Source organism: Staurois parvus, unplaced genomic scaffold (assembly GCF_062004578.1).
Source record: "Staurois parvus isolate SC_StPar_1 unplaced genomic scaffold, SC_StPar_1.0 ptg000840l, whole genome shotgun sequence".
NCBI lineage: Eukaryota > Metazoa > Chordata > Amphibia > Anura > Ranidae > Staurois > Staurois parvus.
Window position 1 is genome coordinate 510284 of NW_028318636.1, and position 23477 is coordinate 533760.

A 23477-nucleotide genomic window follows, 5' to 3' on the forward strand; every position below is an offset into this window, starting at 1 on the left:
TTGACTCCATACTGCACTGTCCACTGTTAACTCTTTCCTTTAGCCCGGGTTCACACTGATGTGGTGCATAATTTGCAGAGGTTTCTGTGCGAATTCCGCACTGCATCACAATTGCACCCCATTCATTCGAACCGCTGAAGGATGTGTATGTTAACAACACCCCAAAATCGGTCTGCAAAACACGGTACAATGTGCAGAATTGGATCACAGAGGTGTGAATACCCATGCGATCCAATTCTAGTACGGACCAAAAAAAGGGTCCTGCATCTTTTTGGTGCGGATGCGGTGCGATTTGAGCCATACAAAATGTGTGGCTCAAATCGCACTGCAGAGAATTCGTGATTTGTACAGGAATGTGCGGTTCCTGTGTGAATCCCATGCAATTTGCTGGACCACAGAAGTGTGAACCCTGGCTGAAAGACTACAAGTTCAGGGAAGCAGCACTGAGAGAGAGCCAGCAGCAACAAAAGTTGTATACAGCAAGTGCTGGGATGAAAATTTTCCCAGATATTATACCAGGGAATGTTTATTTTATTGTGCTCAATGTGTTAGTCTACAAAAAACAAAAGGTTAATGCTACTGTAATAATATGCATTGCATGCAATAAAATCTTTAAATGGAAAGCATAATAAAAATGAGCAAATTGCATATGGTAATACAGACCTGTTATACTTTAGTGAACTGACCTTTACTTTTAGCCAGTGGCAGTCACTTACTGTAGATAGTAGGAACTTTCAGATACCCACATGCAGCCCCTGCAGAGTATCCTGGGACCCCCAATGCTCAGGGTGCTCTGTAATTAATTATATGGTAACTGATGCATGCCCTTTCCTACCTATATCCCTTATAATGGATGTTAGGGCTGCCCAACAGTGTGATGGGTGAATAGCAAAGTTGGGGGGGGGGGGGGCACAGTGACAGGAGGTTTGGTCAGTAATTGCATTACAAAATGACCTGCATTTGGGGGGGTACCAGAAGGCTTTACAGGACAGTCACCTATAATTACTGTGAATCCCCCCTCAATCCAGTTTTCGCTAGGTCCACACAAACATACGGCTGAAGTATATACGTATTATTATTATTATTATATAGGACACATACAGTATCTTACAGAAGTCCGTACACCCCTCACATTTTTGTAAATATTTATTATATCTTTTCATGTGACAACACTGAAGAAATGACACTTTGCTACAATGTAAAGTAGTGAGTGTACAGCTTGTATAACAGTGTAAATTTGCTGTCCCCTCAAAATAACTCAACACACAGCCCAGTGGTGTATTTAGGTTTTGTGCTGCCCTAGGCAACACACAATTCAACTCCCCCCCCCACGAAGAGACCCTGACACCAATCAACACCCCCCTCCCCCACGAAGAGAGCCTGACGTTGACCAACAACACCCTAGCCCCTGCCCCCACACAAGAAAGCCTTCTACTACCATTGCACCCCATACACTGGCCACCCCACCCACCCCAGTGAGAGTAAAAAGACACTCACCTTCACAGCTTCGGACATCCCCGGGAACAAGAGTTGGGCTCTGCATACACCATCAAGCAGCCCACAGCCTCTCTCGGATCCTACTTGGTCCCCATGCTGCGTGTGTCCCTTCTTCCATCCCTTCTTCTGGGGGATGGCGCTGCCCCCCTGAAAAATGCTGTTGCCCCTTTGAAAAATGCCACCCTAGGCAAATGCCTTGTTTGCCTTGTGGTAAATATGCCCCTGACACAGCCATTAATGTCTAAACCGCTGGCAACAAAAGTGAGTACACCCCTAAGTGAAAATGTCCAAATTGGGCCCAATTACCCATTTTCCTTCCCCAGTGTCATGTGACTCGTTAGTATTACAAGGTCTCAGGTGTGAATGGGGAGCAGGTGTGTTAAATTTGGTGTTATCGCTCTCACTCTCTCATACTGGTCACTAGAAGTTCAACATGGCACCTCATAGCAAAGAACTCTCTGAGGATCTGAAAAAAAGAATTGTTGCTTTACGTAAAGATGGTCTAGGCTATAGAAGATTGCCAAGACCCTGAAACTGAGCTGCAGCACGGTGGCCAAGACCATACAGCAGTTTAACAGTACAGGTACCACTCAGAACAGGCCTCGCCTTAGTCGACCAAAGAAGTTGAGTGCACGTGCTCAGCGTCTTATCCAGAGGTTTTCTTTGGGAAATAGATGTATGAGTGCTGCCAGCATTGCTGCAGAGGTTGAAGGGGTGGGGGGTCAGCCTGTCAGTGCTCAGACCATACGCCACACACTGCATCAAATTAGTCTGCATGGCTGTTGTCCCAGAAGGAAGCCTCTTCTAAAGATGATGCACAAGTAAGCCCGCAAACAGTTTGCTGAAGACAAGCAGACTAAGGACATGGATTACTGGAACCTGTGGTCTGATGAGACCAAGATAAACTTATTTGGTTCAGATGGTGTCAAGCGTGTGTGGCGACAACCAGATGAGGAGTACAAAGACAAGTGTGTCTTGCCTACAGTCAAGCATGGTGGTGGGAGTGTCATGGTCTGGGGCTGCATAAGTTCTGCTGGCACTGGGGAGCTACAGTTCATTGAAGGAACCATGAATGCCAACATATACTGTGACATACTGAAGCAGGGCATGATTCCCTCCCTTCAGAGACTGGGCCGTAGGGCAGTATTGCAACATGATAACGACCCCAAACACACCTCCAAGATGACCATTGTCTTTCTAAAGAAGCTGAGGGTAAAGGTGATGGACTGGCCAAGCATGTCTCCATTGAGCATCTGTGGAGTATCCTCAAACGGAATGTGGAGGAGCGCAAGGTCTCTAACATCCACCAGTTCCGTGATGTCGTCATGGTGGAGTGGAAGAGGACTCCAGTGGAAACCTGTGAAGCTCCGGTGAACTCCATGCCCAAGAGGGTTAAGGCAGTGCTGGAAAATAATGGTGGCCACACAAAATATTGACACTTTGGGCACAATTTGGACATTTTCACTTAGGGGTGTACTCACTTTTTTTGCCAGTGGTTTAGACATTAATGGCTGTGTGTTGAGTTATTTTGAGGGGACAGCAAATTTACACTGTTATACAAGCTGTACACTCACTACTTGTAGCAAAGTGTCATTTCTTCAGTGTTGTCACATGAAAAGATAGAATATAATATTTACAAAAATGTGAGGAGAGTATTCACTTCTGTGAGATACTGTATAGTGCCAAATGAACTCTTTTACCTACCTAAGGCTTTGTGGTTTGGTTCTTTCACTCTTGTAAATTCTTGTGACACCTCTACTACACTGCACAGCCAGGAAAAGCACTTTACTACAGTTTGGTTCAGCAAATCTGCTTGCTGGATCATCTCCCTGCCAACTGGATGAGGTGATGCTGTTAATGTATTGTCTACTGAGTAGGCTAGACGTGGAATGGTGACATAGGAAGCTGCAGAAAGAAGGGTTTCTTGTTGGATGTACAATGTGCAGATGTGTGTATAAACCGCAGGACAGACAGTACAGAATTATCAATCTTTTGGCAGGCAAAATCATACCTGTACATGTATTTTCAATGGGTAATTAGCTGTTTGCCTGGGGTTCCCCTTTATATCTGCAATCACCATCCCTACTTCTTATTCAGAATAAAATATTCACTTGGATATATTTACTTTGATGTTAAGTTTGATGCGATATGAGCAGCTGTGTGTAAAACTATGTTTACCTCTATAGTCCCAGTGTGAAGATCCAGTACAGTTTCCCTGGCCATTTCTTTTTCATGACGCTGCAATTCTTTCTGTTAGAGGATTCCCCATTGGAGACAATAGGTTTGATACTGAGATCTGGCAGGCATTGCTGTTTGCAGCATGAGAAGGAATTTACCTTTGCACTGTAAAGGTAAACATTTGCAGAAGACCACCCCTAGAATCCTCCACCCAAGATGATATTAATATGTTTTTTGTGTACAATACGGTGGTAGAAATACTAGTTTGCATACATGCTCTATGTTGATTCAACTGTATAGTGTAAAGTAGAACACCAGCCAAACAGAGTTGGCATGTATTTGTATGTGAACTGTTTTACCTGCCAAAATATTTCTAACTGTCCAGACACTCAGGTGATTCAGTAACGATGAGACAATGAGACACTTCATATCCAGGACAGCAAACTCACTTTTCTGTAGCCCAAATATACAGCACAGCTTGGTTACCTACTCACCCCTACCTGCTGATTGGACATGATAGCTCATCAGAAGTCCTCCCTATGCCATTTAAACAGGAACAAAACCCTCTTTTATCTTTTACAGCCAAGGAACCTGCCATCTCAGCCTCTGGTCTGCATTTGCTATGGCACTGCACATATGATCAGTTATAGCACCAGCCATTTGATGGCTTGACAGTTCAGTTAAGAGCACAAGCAACTGTAACTGTATCATTCAAGGCATGTCTTGTATGTAACTGTTTTGGGAAACTATTACATTGATGGGTTTGGTTCAGCTTTAAAGCAGTATTAAAGCGGAACTAAACCCATCAATTTAAGGCCCCGTTCACACCATACATAATTGTTCTGCATGTGCCCTGTGCACACAACTCTAGTATCATGTGTCAATTTTTTCTCTGCATGAATCTGCAACGTACAGTATACAAGCCTTGTTCACACCAGTGTGCAGAGACGTGAATTTTTCAGCATGTGCTCTGCAAGGGCACAAACAAAACCATTGTTCTCTATGTCTTCTGTTCACACCACAACACTAGTATAACCTGTGGATTTTTTGTGTGCAGGAATTTGCAACGTATATAAGGTCCCTTTCACATGGATGTTCCTTTGCTCGTTTTTCATCCATCTACTGATGGATGAAAAACAGCCAACAATGCATCTCTATGGGCAAGCAGATGTAAGCGGATGATCATACGTTGACATTCGTTTACATCCGCGTCCGTTAACATTTGTTTTTTGAAACAGAAGAAAGCCCTATTTTTGTTCTGTAAAAAAAATGGAACGGTTGAAAAACAGATGTAAATGTACAAACGGTTTTTACATCCATTTTTGCATTGGCAGTGGATGTAAAAAACAGAGGTAAAAACTGATATAAACAGATGAAAAACTGAACCATTTTTTCTTTGAAAAAACATGACTGAACTGATGAAAAAAAATGTAACGCCCATGTGAAAGGCACCTATACCTAACTGAAATGTGCATGAAAACTGATGTCTCTGCAAGTGAAATCTGTGCATATTTTCCAAGAGTTTTTATTTATTTCATGTACTTATATAGTGCCGTCAATTTACACAGCGCTTTACATATATATTGTACATTCACATCAGTCCCTAACCCTCAAGGGGTGTACAATCTAAGGTCCCTAACTTACATTCATACATACACATACTAGGGCAAATTTAGACAGGATCCAATTAACCTACCAGCATGTCTTTGGAGTGTGGGAGGAAACCGGAGTACCCATGTTGGCACAGGGAGAACATGGAAACTCCAGGCAGATGGAGCTGTGGTTGGGATTGGAACCAATGACCCTAGTACTGCCAGGCGCAAGTGCTAACAATTTAGTCACTGTGCTACCCATTTTCTGCATAAATGGTGTAAACGAGGCCTAAAATTCACTGAAATGCGCAGGAAAACTGATGTAAACTGATGTCTCTGCAAGTGAAATCTGTGCATATTTTCCATCAGTTTTTCTGCATGTATGGTGTAAACTAAGCCTAAAACTTACTGAAACGCACCTGAAAACTGATATCTCTGCAAGTGAAATCTGTGCTTTTTTTTCCATCAGTTTCTCTGCATGTATGGTGTGAACGAGGCCTTACAATTGCAAAAAAAACGAGTCACATTCCCAGTATGCCAGGATTGCTAACTGTCACATTGGCTTGTGCTCTCAACCAAACTGTCAAACCACCAAATGGCTGGAGTCATGACTGATCACATGTGCAGCACCGTGGCAGTGGCAGAACAGAGGCTAAAATAGCATCCTCCTTGGCTGAAAATGATGGGAGGGTTTAGTTCTGCTTTAAACCCAAAGCCAAAAATGTAATATATTATACCTTATCAATCATTAGATTTGGTAGCTGCATTAGTTTTCTTTTTTTTAGGCTTTTTTCCTCTGTTTCCCCCTGGTGATCTGGACTGTAACATACCTCCTTTGTATTAGAATGCCCCCACACCGAATGAATAAGCACAGGGGGCACCTTTGGACAGCAGCATTGGCAGTCTGGGGGGAGGGGAGTGTTAGGTGCATTAGCAGAAATACACTAACAAATGGAAGCCAAGCTCCAACTAGTACTTTTATAATCAGTTACAGCAAACAGTTTCATTCCTTTTGAGATAAAGGTTTTACATAAATAGATAAGAGGTGATCTTTGTCAGCACCCCTTCTAGTGTTAATACAGTTCTAGTGTTTATACATATACAGGAAAGCTTACATAGTTAGTCTGGCTAAAAAAAGACAAAAGTCCATCCAGTTCAACCATAAAAGAAAATACTATGATCCTACACCCACAGTTGATCCAGAGGAAGGCAAAAAACCCCAGCAAAGCATGATCCAATTTGCTCCTGCAGGGAAACAAAAATTCCTTCCTGATCCCTTGAGAGGCAGTCAGATATTCCCTGGATCAACTTTACCTATAAATAGTATCCAGTTATATTCTGTGCATCTAGGAAAGAATCCAGGCCTTTTTTAAAGCAATCTACTGAGCTGGCCAGAAACAAATGTTGAGGGAGTCTATTCTACATTTTCACAGCTCTTACTGTGAAGAAACCTTTCCATAGCTTGTTCATGTGAAAAACAGACTTTCTGGTCACCAGATGAAAATAAAGGAAAGAAAGAAAAACAAGAAAACCAATACAGCCATCACATCTAAGAAATGGTAAGCTGCAATATAGTTAATGTGTGATTTTTGGGTTTAATACCGCTTTAAAGGATATGTTTTGGGAACATGTGACATGTTGCACCCGCTTTTAGGGTGGAACATGTAACATGTTCCTGATCCTGCAGCTGCTTACGGCTGTCCCCCCCCCCCCCTCCTCAATGCGACAGAAGTAGGAGAAGTTCCCCGTACTAGCTCTCAGTTTTCAAAATCAGTGCGGTCGTGTGGGGCTCCGCCCATATGGCCGCATCATTCATTCACAGTCTTCTGTGAATGAATGGACTACAGGTCCCACCAGCCTTAGCGGCTGTTGGCTTGGAGTTCTCAATGAACTACCACTGCGCTGTAATCGCTGTGGTAGTTCATTGAGTTTTCCTGTCAGCAAGTATTGGCTTGCCCATACAGGATGTACGAGAAAGCAGATACACTGACAGTGTGCAGGAGAACTGCATAGCACCAGTGATCTGCTGATCGCTGGTGCAGCGCTTTACAGGCTCCTAACACAAACAAAAATAAATGAACATTTGTTTACCTGCAAAAAATGTGCTTTTATTATTTTTTGTTGAAAAGTGAACGTATCCTTTAACTGCCATTCTCTCTACTTGCACATACTTATCTTCCTTTTTCTCCTCCAATATACCATTTGGCCAAAAGATTAACTCTTGCATAAGCTTCAAGTCATGACTTGGGAGCTTTCACATGGGCTGAAGACTCTCCTCGTCACAGCCATGGGTACCTGAGCAACCAATTCCTAAAACACAAATACTGCCAACCTGGGAGGAAGAGGAGTTCCCAGAAGTATGATTTCTTGGCTGAACATAACTCGGAGAGTAAAGGGAAATGATTATGTGCAGCTGGGGAGGGCAGCGGTTAACTTTAAGTGGAACATAATAACTTGATAAAAAATAATGTTCTTTAGCATGGAACAAACAATTCACATTAATAATTATGCTACCAAAACTAGTGTGTGCTGTAAATTGCCTCCAGCAATCTTACTGTTTCTTCTTGCTGGAGGCTGATATTTTGCTGAAGCCCAGAGCCCCTGAGCAGCTGTAAATCTTTAGAATGTCAGCAGTTTGGCCTTTAGAGTTTCTGCACACTTCCGAAAAATAGAGAGCAACTGAAAATGTACAGAGCAGGGTGAGACAGTGTATTACTGCATTTTACACAGTATAGGTACTTATTTTTAATATGTTACATAGCTATACCTGCAAAAGGGACTAGCCTGAAGTGATCTAGCAGGACTTAATTTTCTGACTAAAAATCCACTTTAATCTATAGCTTTGAACTGCATGAGACACACACAAAAATATGTTATGTAATATAAACAGTAATGCATTTGACATTATGATAACCCACTGTGGCTTCTACACATTATATAATACTGAGATATGTTTCCTCCTAGGGTTACCTGTATCCTGGCGGTATTGATGCATGGTCTGCAAGTCAATGACATATGGGGTTAGCTGTGTGTCCACCTGTCCTAATGCCACTCGTCCACGGCCATCTTCTCGCAGGGCACTCTCAATGTGATGGCACACCGTCGCAGTATAAGGCCTCCAGCGTCCATGCTCATTCAGCCACTCCCAAACCACGACTCGTGGCGGTGCCCCTTGACCTCCGAAATTCTGACCAGTAACTGGCATCAAGACATTGGGGCGTGACATGGCAAACAAGTCTTCAGCTGTGGTGTCAGGCAAGATGAGTCAGTGTATTGCAAAGCTTTCCTTGGAAAGGCTTTAATAAAGCTGCAGTTACGGTTGATGGTCAAATTATACATTCAAATCTAGCTTTTCATGTCTGAAAATGCCAAAATAAATGCTAAACACTACATGGTAAAGAAAAAAAAAGCTGATCAAGGGGGGGGTCTCATATTCAAGAGCCAAAAGCCAATATGTTCTGAAACCAATTACAGGGCCCTTCACCGATCACATGAATAATTCTTTCTTTGCCTCTTCTGTGGCACTCAGTGTTCAATGTCATTATGCCTTGTGATATAATAAAAAATACGTTAATCCTGAATCCATCAACCTCTGATAGTTAACTGTCAGCTCTTGTGGTCATACGTCCATAAACCCAGATATGCGTTATTTTGAAGGTTCGGGTTCCTATAAGAGACGTATAGAAAGAATTACATACTGTAGTGTATTTTTTTGTATGCTTGGTTCAATGCACTGTCACACTGCAATGCTCAATGATTGCAAATGTAGCATGCTAATGTTTTTAGTATGCCACTGCTGTTTATATATATATATATATATATATATATATATATATCCACACAGTATGTATATATATATATATATACATACATACACACACAGTATATACACTCTATATATATATATATATATATATATATATATATATATATAGAGTGTATATATATATATATAGATAGTGTGTATATATATATATATATAAATATAATATATTATAGAAACATTATAGAAACAATAGAAACATGCATTTCAATAAAGGTGATTGGCAGATGGCACCACTGGAAAAGAAATGGTTAATATCCTCCATGTATATAACGAACAGAACATCATAAACTGATTGCCCTGCAAATCCAGAGACACACAGCATCTTCCTACTGCAACAGATACACAGAGACATAAATTAGCCCACCAAGGCCATGTATGCAGGAAGGGTCCCCCACCCCCCTTCTATACCCAGATTTCTAGGATAACATTGTTGCCACCTATGTAGCATTGGGGGGGGGGGGGGACCCTCCAGATGTGTCAGATCATTAACAAGCCTGTGTTAGGGGAAGGTACTCACTGTGGATTCATCTAGCAGCCGGTAATTGGAACATACATTGTGGCTTGGGGTCTGAGCACCCTTGTGAGCTGTTGTGATGATGGTGGGGGCGCAGTGCTCCTGTGCTTGCAGAAGGGATGGAGGAGGCTGACATGTATGTGTCCTCCCCCCAACCCCCCAGATGGGTGCCGGGTGGGTGTGCTCAGGTAGGCAATCTTGCTGCGGTGGTTTCTAGTGGCTGTCAAGTGTATTGATGATGGGCTTTTGTAGTTCAGATCCGGGTCCTCGGTTGGAAAACAGTGCAATCTCCCAAGGGGTGGGGTGATCGGGGCTAAGTTTCTCTGATCAATAAGGGGGGGCTTTACCCCAGATCGGTGGAAGACCTGCAGGATATAGGCAGGGGCTCTTCTTCTATGTGTGCCTTCACGCACGATCCTGATCCTCCTGACACCATCTGCTCCCTCTGTGGGTGACTGTCATTCTCCTACCTCCCCTGTACCTCTCCCCTCCATCCCCCACCACTCTACAACAGGAGCAGTAGCGGAGTCCTCCCTGTGCTGCTGCTGGCTCAGCCTGAACCTTCTAGTCCCAGTGTGTGTCTGTGTGTCAGTCCTTCCCTCTGCATCCCTCTCCCGATGTCTGTCTGGATGGCTCAGCACTGCTGCCTCTGCCTTTACTCCAGGGACATACAAATACCGATTGTACAGACCAAGAAAGGGGGGCACAGCAAAGGGAGGGGGGCATTGCTCGCTGAGATTGCTGCAAGCACTTCTAATGAAGCCATAGTCATGGCTCTCCAACTAAACGGATCGCAGGAGAACTCACACCAGGCGATTCCATTCCAAAATTAGCACCCCCGGTCATTTATTTATTTATTTATTTATCTATCTATCTATCTATCTATCTATCTATCTATCTATCTATCTATCTATCTATCTATCTATCTTTATCTATGTATGTATATATATATATATATATATATATATATATATATTTTTATATATATATATATATATATATATATCTAGATAGATAGACAGACAGACAAAGATGGACAGATAGAAAGAGAGATATATATATAGATATAAATATCTATCTATATATCTCCCGATCTGGCTATGAGCATGGAGACATTGCAATGATCAGATGCTGCCCTGGCAGGCTAGAATATTGGTATAGGGGGTGTCAGGCAGAGGCCGGCTAATATCTCCAGATCTGGCTATGAGCATGGAGACATTGCAATGATCAGATGCTGCCCTGGCAGGCTAGCATATTGGTATAGGGGGTGTCAGGCAGAGGCCGGCTAATAAAACACAGACTTCTTGCTCTGCTGTCACCAGATCTGACAGCTGACACGCCCCTTTCTAGTTAGAGTGCTGCAAGTAGGACACGTTGCTGCGCTCTGTACATAATGCTGATGGGGGACAAGCACAGTCTGTTTTCTTCCTGGAGGTTTAAGGGGTTAATTTAGTATTGTATTGCAGCCGTTTAGTGTTAGCGCTGTTTTTTTTTCTTGTTATTCCATCACAAATACATGTTAGAGTTATGGAGTTTGTCATTTCTGACCTCATCTGAAAATGCCAATTGCCTGGCTGTCTATGGCATTGACGTGTTTGAATCACTGACTCAGAACAAGCATGTCAGAATGTCAGCAAGTCAACATGTTTACAAAAAATAAAAGATGATTCCTGGAGTCCAGTTTTATTCTTGGTCCACATCTGTGTGGGTGGTGCCGCTGCGAGACCTGCACATATACCTGCAGCCGCACCAGCCGCACAGAGGAATGCGGGACCCGCACATATACCTGCAGCCGCACCAGCCGCACAGAGGAATGCGGGACCCGCACATATACCTGCAGCCGCACCACCCGCACAGAGGAATGCGGGACCCGCACATATACCTGCAGCCGCACCAGCCGCACAGAGGAATGCGGGACCCGCACATATACCTGCAGCCGCACCAGCCGCACAGAGGAATGCGGGACCCGCACATATACCTGCAGCCGCACCAGCCGCACAGAGGAATGCGGGACCCGCACATATACCTGCAGCCGCACCACCCGCACAGAGGAATGCGGGACCCGCACATATACCTGCAGCCGCACCAGCCGCACAGAGGAATGCTGGACCCGCACATATACCTGCAGCCGCACCACCCGCACAGAGGAATGCGGGACCCGCACATATACCTGCAGCCGCACCACCCGCACAGAGGAATGCTGGACCCGCACATATACCTGCAGCCGCACCACCCGCACAGAGGAATGCGGGACCCGCACATATACCTGCAGCCGCACCAGCCGCACAGAGGAATGCGGGACCCGCACATATACCTGCAGCCGCACCAGCCGCACAGAGGAATGCTGGACCCGCACAAATTCCTGCAGCCGCACCACCCGCACAGAGGAATGCTGGACCCGCACATATACCTGCAGCCGCACCACCCGCACAGAGGAATGCTGGACCCGCACAAATACCTGCAGCCGCACCACCCGCACAGAGGAATGCGGGACCCGCACATATACCTGCAGCCGCACCACCCGCACAGAGGAATGCTGGACCCGCACAAATACCTGCAGCCGCACCACCCGCACAGAGGAATGCGGGACCCGCACATATACCTGCAGCCGCACCACCCGCACAGAGGAATGCGGGACCTGCACAAATACCTGCAGCCGCACCAGCCGCACAGAGGAATGCGGGACCCGCACAAATACCTGCAGCCGCACCAGCCGCACAGAGGAATGCGGGACCCGCACAAATACCTGCAGCCGCACCACCCGCACAGAGGAATGCTGGACCCGCACAAATTCCTGCAGCCGCACCACCCGCACAGAGGAATGCTGGACCCGCACAAACACCTGCAGCCGCACCACCCACAGAGAGGAATGCGGACCCGTGGGTGGGTGCCATTAATTCTAATGGCATGCTGCTCCCAGTGGAGATCACAACCGTTTTGGGAATCTCAGTTCCTGTGCAGGCTTCAATTTCCAAAGAAGTGCAAGGACTTCCCTGCATGCTTTGCAGCTTCTCCTCTGCTGTTTACATAACATTTCTAAGGACTACATATCCCATGGTACCTTGCTGCCTACAAACAGGGATTCCTGTACTGACTCCGCCTCCTGAAACTCCTTCTCTCAGCACCTCTGTAGTTCAGAAGGCAGGCTCTGTGAAATGTATGACACAGCAGTGCCTACCCACAGAGCATAATGATTACCCGTCAAAGAATTCAAGAAAGTAAATGTGTGGGGATCAGTCAGTCGTCTCCAAACTACGGCCCGAGGGCTGGATGTGGCCATTTTGCTTGTTTTCATCTGGCCCTTGGGCCATTATTCCCCCCACTGTCAGCAATGGTGGAGCATAGCTCCTGCCCCTGACACCTACCATGGGGCACTATTCCTTCCACTTACACCAATGATGGGGCATTATTCTTTCCACTGACATCAATGATGGGGCACTATTCCTTCCACTGATACCAATGATGGGGCATTATTCTTTCCACTGACACCAATGATGGGGCACTATTCCTTCCACTGACACCAAGGATGGGGCACTATTCCTTCCACTGACACCAACAATGGGTCACTATTCCTTCCACTGACACCAACAATAGGGCACTATTCCTTCCACTGACACCAATGATGGGGCGCTATTCCTCTCACTGACACCAATGATGAGGCACTATTCCTTCCACTGATACCAATGATGGGGCACTATTCCTCCCATTGACACCAAGGATGGGGCACACTTCATCCCACTGACACCAATAGGGCACTATTCCTTCCACTGACACCAATGATGAGGCACTATTCCTTCCACTGATACCGATAGGGCACTATTCCTCCCATTGACACTAATGATGGGGACACTGTTTACTCTCACTGACACCAACGATGGGGACACTGTTTGCTCCCACTGACACCAAGACATCTTCTACTCCACCTGGCCACAGTCTGGCCCTCGTAAAGTTTGAAGGGCAGTAAACTAGTCCTTTGTTTAGAAAGTTTGGAGACTCCTGAATTACGTCCACAAATTAGCATGCTTAGCGGCCCTTCAGATGTGAGGTATGAAAAATTAGATGTAACCAAGGTTTACCAATGAAATTAAAAAAATATATAATTCCTGGAGTTCAGCTTCAACCTGTACACTTTTTTCAGGTCAGTAAATATTGAGATTACTGAATAAGCATGACGGGCAGCTAAGTAGCATTTTATAGTGATGTGAAGGGGGACTGAGGACACTGATGTAAAGGGGGGACTGTGATGTGAAAGGGGGGGGGGCTGATGACACTGATGTAAAGGGGGGACTGTGATCTGAAGGGGGGGGGACTGAGGACACTGATGTAAAGGGGGGACTGTGATGTGAAGGGGGGCACAAAGACACTGATGTAAAGGGGGACTATGATGTGAAAGGGGGAGCTTAGGATACTGATGTAAAGGGGGGACTGTGATGTGAAGGGGGGACTGAAGACACTGATGTAAAGGGGGGACTGTGATCTGAAGGGGGAGACTGAGGACACTGATGTAAAGGGGGGACTGTGATGTGAAGGGGGGCACTAGGGACACTGATGTAAAGGGGGACTATGATGTGAAAGGGGGAGCTTAGGATACTGATGTAAAGGGGGGACTGTGATGTGAAGGGGAGACTGAGGACACTGATGTAAAGAGGGGACTGTGATGTGTAGGGAGGGGACTGAGGACACTAATGTAAAGGGGGGACTGTGATGTGAAGAGGGGTGGCATTAAGGACACTGATGTACAGGGGAACTATGATGTTAATGGGGGAGCTTAGGATACTGATGTAAAAGGGGGAGTGTGATGTGAAGGGGGTGGGGACTGAGGACACTGGTGTAAAGGTGGACTGTGATGTGAAGGGGGGACTGAGGACACTGATGTAAAGGGGGGACTGTGATGTGAAAGGGGGGGGGCTGATGACACTGATGTAAAGGGGGACTGTGATCTGAAGGGGGGGACTAAGGACACTGATGTAAAGGGGGACTATGATGTGAAAGGGGGAGCTTAGGATACTGATGTAAAGGGGGGACTGTGATGTGAAGGGAGGACTGAAGATACTGATGTAAAGGGGGGACTGTGATGTGAAAGGGGGAGGGCTGATGACACTGATGTAAAGGGGGGACTGTGATCTGAAGGGGGGGACTGAGGACACTGATGTAAAGGGGAGACTGTGATGTGAAGGGGGGCACTAAGGACACTGATGTAAAGGGGGACTATGATGTGAAAGGGGGAGCTTAGGATACTGATGTAAAGGGGGTCTGTGACGTGAAGGGGGGACTGAGGACACTGATGTAAAGGGGGGACTGTAATGTGAAGTGGGGCTGAGGATACTGAGGTAAAGGGGGGGCTGTGATGTGAAGGGGGGACTGAGGACACTGATGTAAAGGGGGGACTGTGATGTGAAGAGGGGTGGCATTAAGAACACTGATGTACAGGGGGACTATGATGTGAAAGGGGGAGCTTAGGATACTGATGTAAAAGTGGGACTGTGATGTGAAGGGGGGGGGGGGACTGAGGACACTGGTGTAAAGGGGGACTGTGATCTGAAGGGGGGGACTGAGGGACACTGATGTAAAGGGGGGAATGTGATGTGAAGGGGGGGCACTAAGGACACTCATGTAAAGGGGAACTGTGATGGGGGGCTGAGGACACTCATGTAAAGGGGGGACTGTGATGTAAAGGGGGGGGGACTGAGGACACTCATGTAAAGGGGGGGATGTGATGTGAAGGGGGACTGTGATGGCAAGGATCTGAATCATAGCACAAATGTGAGATTTGGTCCTCTGCTGGAAGAAATGTTTGCTGACCAGCCCTCCGTGATTCCTAATTCAATACCCCTGGTTTAGATCTTCTTTAATATTAACTCCTAGTACCAGTCATTAGTTCTGATCTGTATTTTCTTCCCCACTGATCTGCAGAGCATAAGATAAGCACTGCTGGCTGGATGTTCCAGTAGTGAGCAGAGAACTTGATTTTGTAAGCCTCCCATGCAGGAGCCCATTGCATTGATTCCAGTTTTATTTTGCATGAGAAATGGATAGAAAATGGACACAAAAACCAGAAAAGCCTTTGTGTATGGCCAATGGTAGCAGTGCAATCAGTGCCTGGTAATATGTTACATCACTAATACTGCTCTATAACAGGATGACACTGATGCTGAGACAAAGATAATCTCTCACTTAGGCCTCATTCACATGGGAATACTAATCCGTTTGCGCATGTGAGGGCCATCTTCATCCATTCGTGATGCCTAGGTGTTCTGTGTAGGGGCATGCAGGCAGCCTGTTGAAATCAATGACAGGTAGCCAGCTGCACAGACCTGTGTATGCATCCCAGAGTGCACATCTGTGTGAGTCCAGTGCACAGATCAGAACACAGTCTGTCTGCATCCTGATCCATGCATCTGACCTGCATAGAGTTACACTGTGGTATGCCCATGTGAATGAGGCTTTATAAAAGTGTGAAGACAATAAAGTATGTTTATTATTTAGCTTGTAATTGTAACATACATTTTCCAGCATACTGGCAGATTTCATCAGGCAACAGATTTTTAAATGACTGACAAGCATTTCTGTAATTACTGCAAAGATGTTTATGGAGATTTCAAAAGGAAACAATCCCTTAATATGCTTTCCCATATACAGTAATATCTATTAGCAATGTGGTCATTATGTTTTTTGCTGCAGTGTTCAGCAGAAGCTACTGAACTTTATTATATTTCAGCCTTCAATGACCCCAAAGGCTGTCTTGGGACACAGTGGTTTTGGGGTATGTTCAGGACTATACTAAACTGCAGACTGTATGATCCTAGCCAAAAACAGATTCATTTACAGTCAACAATGGTAGTCAGTATCGCTGCTGGGGAAGGGGAGGTCTTTTCCATATCAATGGATTGCTCCAGGTTATATTAAAAGCAAAGTAACACCAGGTGGACATAGGTTAACCTGAACCTTGTAAAGTGGCCCCCAGGTTCATAAAGTAGGCTCCTTGGATGCTTGCTTGCCACCTCAATTTACCTTCAGAGTTACACATTTCAGCAACTATTGACCATAGTATGTGAGCCTTCCCAATAAAGACACAAGTGGGGTTGTAAATATTTGTGATGGTGTCCATAGGAAAATCATTAAAGGGTTCCCTGTCTCTCCAATCTATATCTGAAGGGTAATTCCTATTGTAATATAGCATGTTAATGTTCATAGTAATGGTATAAAGGTTTCCACATTTTATATTCATTAAAGTCCATCTCTGGATTACAGTTTTATTGCTCAAAAATGGACTCAAGCCTATGTTTAAAAAAAGTAGCTCAGGATGCAAAACTCACCTTCAGTTCAGAGCTGTCCCCCACAGTACCCTTTTTTCACCACAAGATGTCCTTAGCCTTCCTAGTCTTCCATGTTGAATGATACCCAACATTACTTGACCTATCAGACTGAGCACATATACAGTACACATGGTAATTGTAACCCTCAGTACTGGTGTAAGTGGCCGCAATAATCTCCCTTCATTGGTGGTCAGTGGTAGTAACATTAAACCCTCCTTGAGGCCAGTGGATGGTGGTCAGTAAACCCCTCCCCAGCATTGGTGGTCAGTGGCAGACTGTAATAATAACCCCCCTAGCATTGGTGGTCACTGGCAGGCTGTACTAATAACCCCACCAGCATTGGTGGTCAGTAGCAGACTGTAATAATAACCTCCCTAGCATTGGTGGTCAGTGGCAGGCTGTACTAATAACCCCAACGGCATTGGTGGTCAGTAGCAGACTGTAATAACAACCTCCCTAGCATTGGTGGTCAGTGGCAGGTGTGTCAATTGCAGCGTCAGACCCCAGCCCTTCTCACAAAACTCGTGAACGAAGGACTAGTCAATCTAAAACCGCGCTGTCACGTGCGTAACAATGTCACGCCCAGCTGCACTCTGCACAAATATTTTCCAGTTAATGGACCACAATCTGTGTATCTGCAGCCTGGGAGTGATTGTTACTGGGTCAGGTTAATTACGCAATTAACCCTTCACACTGCCACCACCTCCTTTTTGTACAGAGAAAGAGGAAACTCGGCAATATCAACAATAGCACTATGATGTTTGAATAATCGTCGGTATACCACTGTCACCACAGGCAGAGATATACTGCAGTTTAAAACACACACACAGTAGCGCTCTTCAGAGGCAGGAATTCGTAGTTTGCATTAAAGAGCATTAGAAACAGTTCAACACTTTCAGTAAGTAAGATTTATTATTAAAGGGTCTAAAGGGTGCAATAAAAATATTTACAGAAAAAGATGTAGCCAATATATATAAATAAACAGAAAACAATAGCACAGCAAAGAGATAACAGAAAGGAGTTTAGAGGGTTAAAGTACTTGCCAAATGTCCTGGTTTAAGCAGATCAGGTTTCATGAGCCAAAAGGATGCCTTATCTCCCAACCTTAGTTCCGATGTTAAAAAAGGGAGAACTCTTTCACTTAGCTTAACTCAGCTCAGCTTAGTTTTTTCTAGGAGCTGCACAGGGTGTCTCCCTGAAACAGAGAACCAATCGCTTCATTTGGGGAGGGAGTTGAAGGTGGAGACCTCAGGATATGACCAGAGCCTGCCCAAATTTTATTCTCGGTGAATTTAGCAGCCTTGCCACTAGTAGATTAATATGCAGACACATTTGCGGAACGGTTAGATATGAAATATGACATATCTGCTTGAATGGTTCAGGAGATATAATTTTCTGCTCTCCTGTACATGCCAGCTAGGGGGTGTAATATACCAGGTGATTTGTATCAAAGTTAGCCATTTGAATCTGTGCTCCATGTTTGTGTAAGTCTTTCATAATTCAAGATATGTAATCATAGGGGAAAATGGATGATGAATGTGGTGTCTGGTTTATGATTTATATGGAATGTCTTTGAACTCAGTGAAGGACTTGGTTTGTGGTTTTACGATATCCCATATTGCACAGCTAACAGACAGCTAGGCCCCAGCTCGTTTGTGGGATTTATAGCCATAACACCCTCCCATGGAGTTTGCTGCCTGTGATCTGCATCAAACAGACCATATGTAACTCAACAGAGAGGGAGGGGGGAATGAGGAAAGCTGATTTTGGAGTAGGACATGATAGAAGATGGAAGACCCTTAACAAGATGGAGGACCGTGTCCATCTCTGTATGCATGATTGCTACACCACCCCCCTCATGTTGTTGCATGGGAGGGAACTGTAATTTCCCTCCTGACGCAACCGACTTCTGCTGCTGGTTTGCCTGACCAGGACTTAGACCCATTGGGTCCAGAGGTTCAACTTGGGGTGATCTGGTATCTCTGCACTGCAGGAGAACCAGGTTCCTTCTGAGAAGGGTGCTGTTTTCCCCAGAAACACTGGTGTGCCAACCAAGTGAGTTGTCGGGGTGTCATATGCTAACATATTGAGATGTAACTTCTTGTTGAAGGTAGAGAATTTCTGCTACAGCAGGCTGTACTAATAACCCCACCAGCATTGGTGGTCAGTAGCAGACTGTAAAAATAACCTCCCTAGCATTGGTGGTCAGTGGCAGGCTGTACTAATAACCTCCCTAGCATTGGTGGTCAGTGGCAGACTGTAATAATAACCTCCTTAGCATAGGTGGTCAGTGGCAGACTGTAATAATAACCTCCCTAGCATTGGTGGTCAGTGGCAGACTGTATTAATAACCCCAGCGGCATTGGTGGTCAATAGCAGACTGTAATAATAACCCCCCTAGATTTGGTGGTCAGTGGCAGACTGTAATAATAACCGCCTTAGCATTGGTGGTCAATAGCAGACTGTAATAATAACCCCCCTAGATTTGGTGGTCCGTGGCAGACTGTAATAATAACCTCCTTAGCATTGCTGGTCAGTGGCAGACTGTAATAATAACCCCCCTAGATTTGGTGGTCAGTGGCAGACTGTAATAATAACCTCCCTAGCATTGTTGGTCTGTGGCAGACTGTATTAATAACCCCAATGGCATTGGTGGTCAATAGCAGACTGTAATAATAACCCCCCTAGATTTGGTGGTCCGTGGCAGACTGTATAAATAACCTCCCTAGCATTGGTGATCAGTGTCAGGCTGTACCAATAACCCCACTAGCAATGGTGGTGAGTAGTGAGCTTTAAACCCCACCCCCCTCATTCCAGCAATGGTGGTCAGTGGCATTCTTCGGCTGTAAGGTTGTGATAGTAACCTTCCATAACATTGGTGGTCAGTGGCAGTCTTAGGCTGTAATATTACCCCCCCCTTCCCCAAGTATTAGTGATCAGTGGCAGGCTCAGGCTGTAATAATAACCCATTTCCGCCCCCAGCATATTCCTTCACTGCTTCCCCTAACCATTGTCCAGACTTCCCTACTTCTACCATCTGGAGGGGATCACTCCACCTGACAGTTCCAGCTTCTTTTCAGTGCCAAAGACATCGAAGGCATTCCAGCACTGGACACTACTGCCACTCTGCATGTCACTGGTGGCCACACCATGGTACCCTCCAAGTGTTGGTACCCAGGCTAAACTACCCTTTGGACTACCACTGTTTTCCAGCCATTATTACAGTATGTATTTATTTATCTATTTCAGGTACTTATAAAACGCCTCAATTGACACAGTGCTTTACATATACAGTATATTGTACATTCACATCAGTCCCTAACCCTCAAGGGGTGCACAATCTAAGGTCCCTAACTTACATTCATACATACACATATTAGGGCCAATTTAGACAGGAACCAATTAACCTACCAGCATGTCTTTGGAATATGGGAGGAAACTAGAGTACCTGGAGGAAACCCACACAGGCAAAGGGAGAACATGCAAACTCCAGGCAGGTGGTGCCATGGTTGGGATTCAAACCAGCAACCTTAGTACTACCAGGTGGAAGTGCTAACCCTTTAAGCACTGAGCATGCAATCTTTCAAGTAGAAGCTGCTAGAAATGACAGAGGAGCAAATTGGCATGGCATGTGCCGTTGGGGCATTTTTATTTTAGAGGCTATCCCAGCAATTGCGTTTTTAATGTAACAATTTGAGAAACAGCTGAAGTTAATAGTGGAATTTTCCCTGTCAGTAGGAATGATGGTTTATGTCTGTGCAGAAAGCAATGCTTCAGGTAGGTTTTCCATAGCCAACAGGTTTTGTTGTATTGCTGAGTAAGATGTTTTGATATGACAGGTGCAATGAACAGCCAGTGGGTGGCAGCACATACACATATATTGATACTAAACTGCAAATTGTAACATAAATGATACATATTAATTTAGTGTAGTTTCACTACAAGGTTTTTGCTTTGTATTAGACCTTACTAGGCCTGGATGCAGAACTAGCAACTATGTTATGTAGCTGAAGATGTATTTTGATGCCCTTTAATACATAGTGAACACTTTGCTTAGCTGTTTGTATGTCTATTTACAGCCAGACTCTACGTATTATTAGTAAGTATATTAGATCTACCATTAGGTAGTAGTACAACTAACTGATGATTTGATGTAAATTGCATGGACTGCTTAAGCTGGCCATAGATGGAACAAATCTTGGCTGATTCAGCAGGGACAAGCTGAGATTCAATCCAATCTATTGGCAGGCTGGTTGTACTAATGTTGATCCATCGATCGACTTTAGTACTACCATCCTGTCGGATTTTGTGCATGCAATTTCTGCCAGAGGCTATAGCCACCCGCAATGATCATTGTGTTCTGCTGGCAGAGAAGGCTCCCTACGGGGGGGGGGGGGGGGGGGGGGGGGGGGGGGGGGGGGGCGGGGGGGGGCGGACACTGTAGCTCCACAGGAGGGATTCCCCCATCAACGCTGATGGGGGATCAAGTCATTTTCTTTTTGTTCACCCATAGTGGAAGGAAAGGAAATTGTATCATCTATGGCTTCCTTTAGATTGTCCTCATATTGCATAGTTTTAGTAAATTATTGTAGAGATTTTACAATCAGATTTTACAATGTAAAGCCAGCTTTAGGCGTTATCATTTTATGACAATCCCAAGAAAAAATGGACAGCAAAGAAAAAAGGCTCATGAAAAAATGCTTGGTGCAATTGCCATGGAAAGGGTCTTCCTAAAGACAGGTAAGTGTTTATTTCAGGTATGTCTGTGCTGTCAACTTATACAGTGGTGTATTTAGGTTTTGTGCTGCCCTGGGCAACACAAAAATCGTCTTCCCCCCCCACGGAGAGACCCTGACACCAACCAACACCCCCCTCCCCCACAGACAAAAACCTTAACACCGACCAACACCCCCCACCTCCACCCGAGAGAGCCTTCCACTACCACTTCCCCCCATACACTGGCAACCCCCCCCCCAGCAAGAGAGAACACACTCACCTTCACAGCTCCGGACATCCCCGAAAACAAGAGTCAGGAGCCTTCTTCCATCCCTTCTTTCAGGGGGCAACGCTGCCTCCATGAAAAATGCCACTGCCCCCTGAAAAATGCCACCCTAGACAAATGTCTTGTTTGCCTTGTGGTAAATACGCCTCTGTATATATACTGTATAAATATATATATATATTTGTTTTTTTGTACATCAGTCCCTAACCCTCAAAGTTTGTACATTCTAAAGTCCCTAACTTACATTCATACATACACATACTAGGGCCAATTTAGACAGGAGCCAATTAACCTACCAGCATGTCTTTGCATTATGGAAGGAAACCAGAGTACCCGGAGGAAACCCACACAGGCACAGGGAGAACATGCAAACTCCAGGCAGGTGGTGCCGTGGTTGGGTTTTGAACCAATGACCCTTATACTGCCAGGGGGAAGTGCTAACTATTTAGACACTGTGCAGCCCGTTATTAAAATAAAGGCATTTCAGGATTTATGACTGTTTTTCAAACATTGAGTCTATGTATAAATACATTTCTGTCAGTCATTTGCACAGGGCTCCACAAATCTTCACTGTAATTTTCCTAATAGGTTTTTTTCCCCAGGATCATCAGTGCCATCTAGTGACAATAATTCTGTACTTTTTCTTGTATTCCAGACATAAATACCGCATTACTGCCACTAGATGGCTCTGATGATCCTAGGAAATAAACCTATTAGGAAAATTACAGTGAAGATTTGTGGAGCTTGTGCGAATGATTGACATATTTACACAGTAAATGTTTTATACATTGATCCATAGGTTCTCTTATTTTTAATAGAACATATGTGCACAATGAATTGAAATTTCCACTATCTGCCTTGAAGTCCTATAAGACAGAGTGATGGCACACCATAATTAGTTCAATACTACTCCAATCCGATGGCTTGATGCAATCGTTGGCTATTTAGGGGTAACACAGCATTGGCAAGAGGTGATACCCAGTTAAAAATGGTCATTGGAGATTTTTCAGCTGGTTGGACAATCTCTATGTGACCTGACTGATCATTCCTTCTTCTTAGTTTAAGCTGTTTCTGTTTTTAGGGAAAGTTGCGTCATTAACCCTGATGGGTCCCTTGTGCTACAAATGACAAGCAGATGTCTCCAGAGTCATTGTTATTATGTCTATGGCGAGCCTTGGTAAATCACTACATTGACTGCTACAAGCCCCAAACCTGTACATCTAAAGGAATATGTGAATGATGATATGTGAATGATGATTGTCCTTCATGTCACGGCAGCTTGTTTTATAACTGAACATATTCTGTGATTATTATGGACACTGAATAGACCAGTGGATGCAGCATATCTTAGGAAGAGAGGGCAGAGAACAATTAGACAATTGCATTTTATTTGAGCTCCAGAGTCTTGGAAGCCCCCATTCTTCCCACATAAAAGGAATTTATCATGTTTTTTGATCAATTTTATTTATTTATTACTGAACTGATGCTTTATACCATTTTATGTGTTTATGTGTATACAATCTTCATTTTATATATAGACAGCTCAAGTTTA

General features: G+C 44.7%; 1 protein-coding gene across 2 annotated transcripts in view; it reads right to left on the reverse strand.

Annotated features, from left to right (window-relative positions):
* The window catches only part of DTX1 (deltex E3 ubiquitin ligase 1), a 107155-nt gene extending 96864 nt beyond the window's left edge, over positions 1-10291 (reverse strand). Inside the window, exons 1-2 of one of the 2 annotated variants that reach the window (XM_089655423.1) lie at positions 9647-10291; positions 8238-8934 (exon numbers count right to left, since the gene is read on the reverse strand). In XM_089655423.1, coding sequence (XP_089511549.1) covers positions 8238-8493 — 256 coding nt within the window. In that variant the 5' untranslated portion in view covers positions 8494-8934; positions 9647-10291. Of the gene's footprint in view, positions 1-8237; positions 8935-9610 lie in introns of both variants that reach the window. The other variant, XM_089655422.1, reaches the window with a different exon arrangement.
* Positions 10292-23477: the final 13186 nt, after the last annotated feature.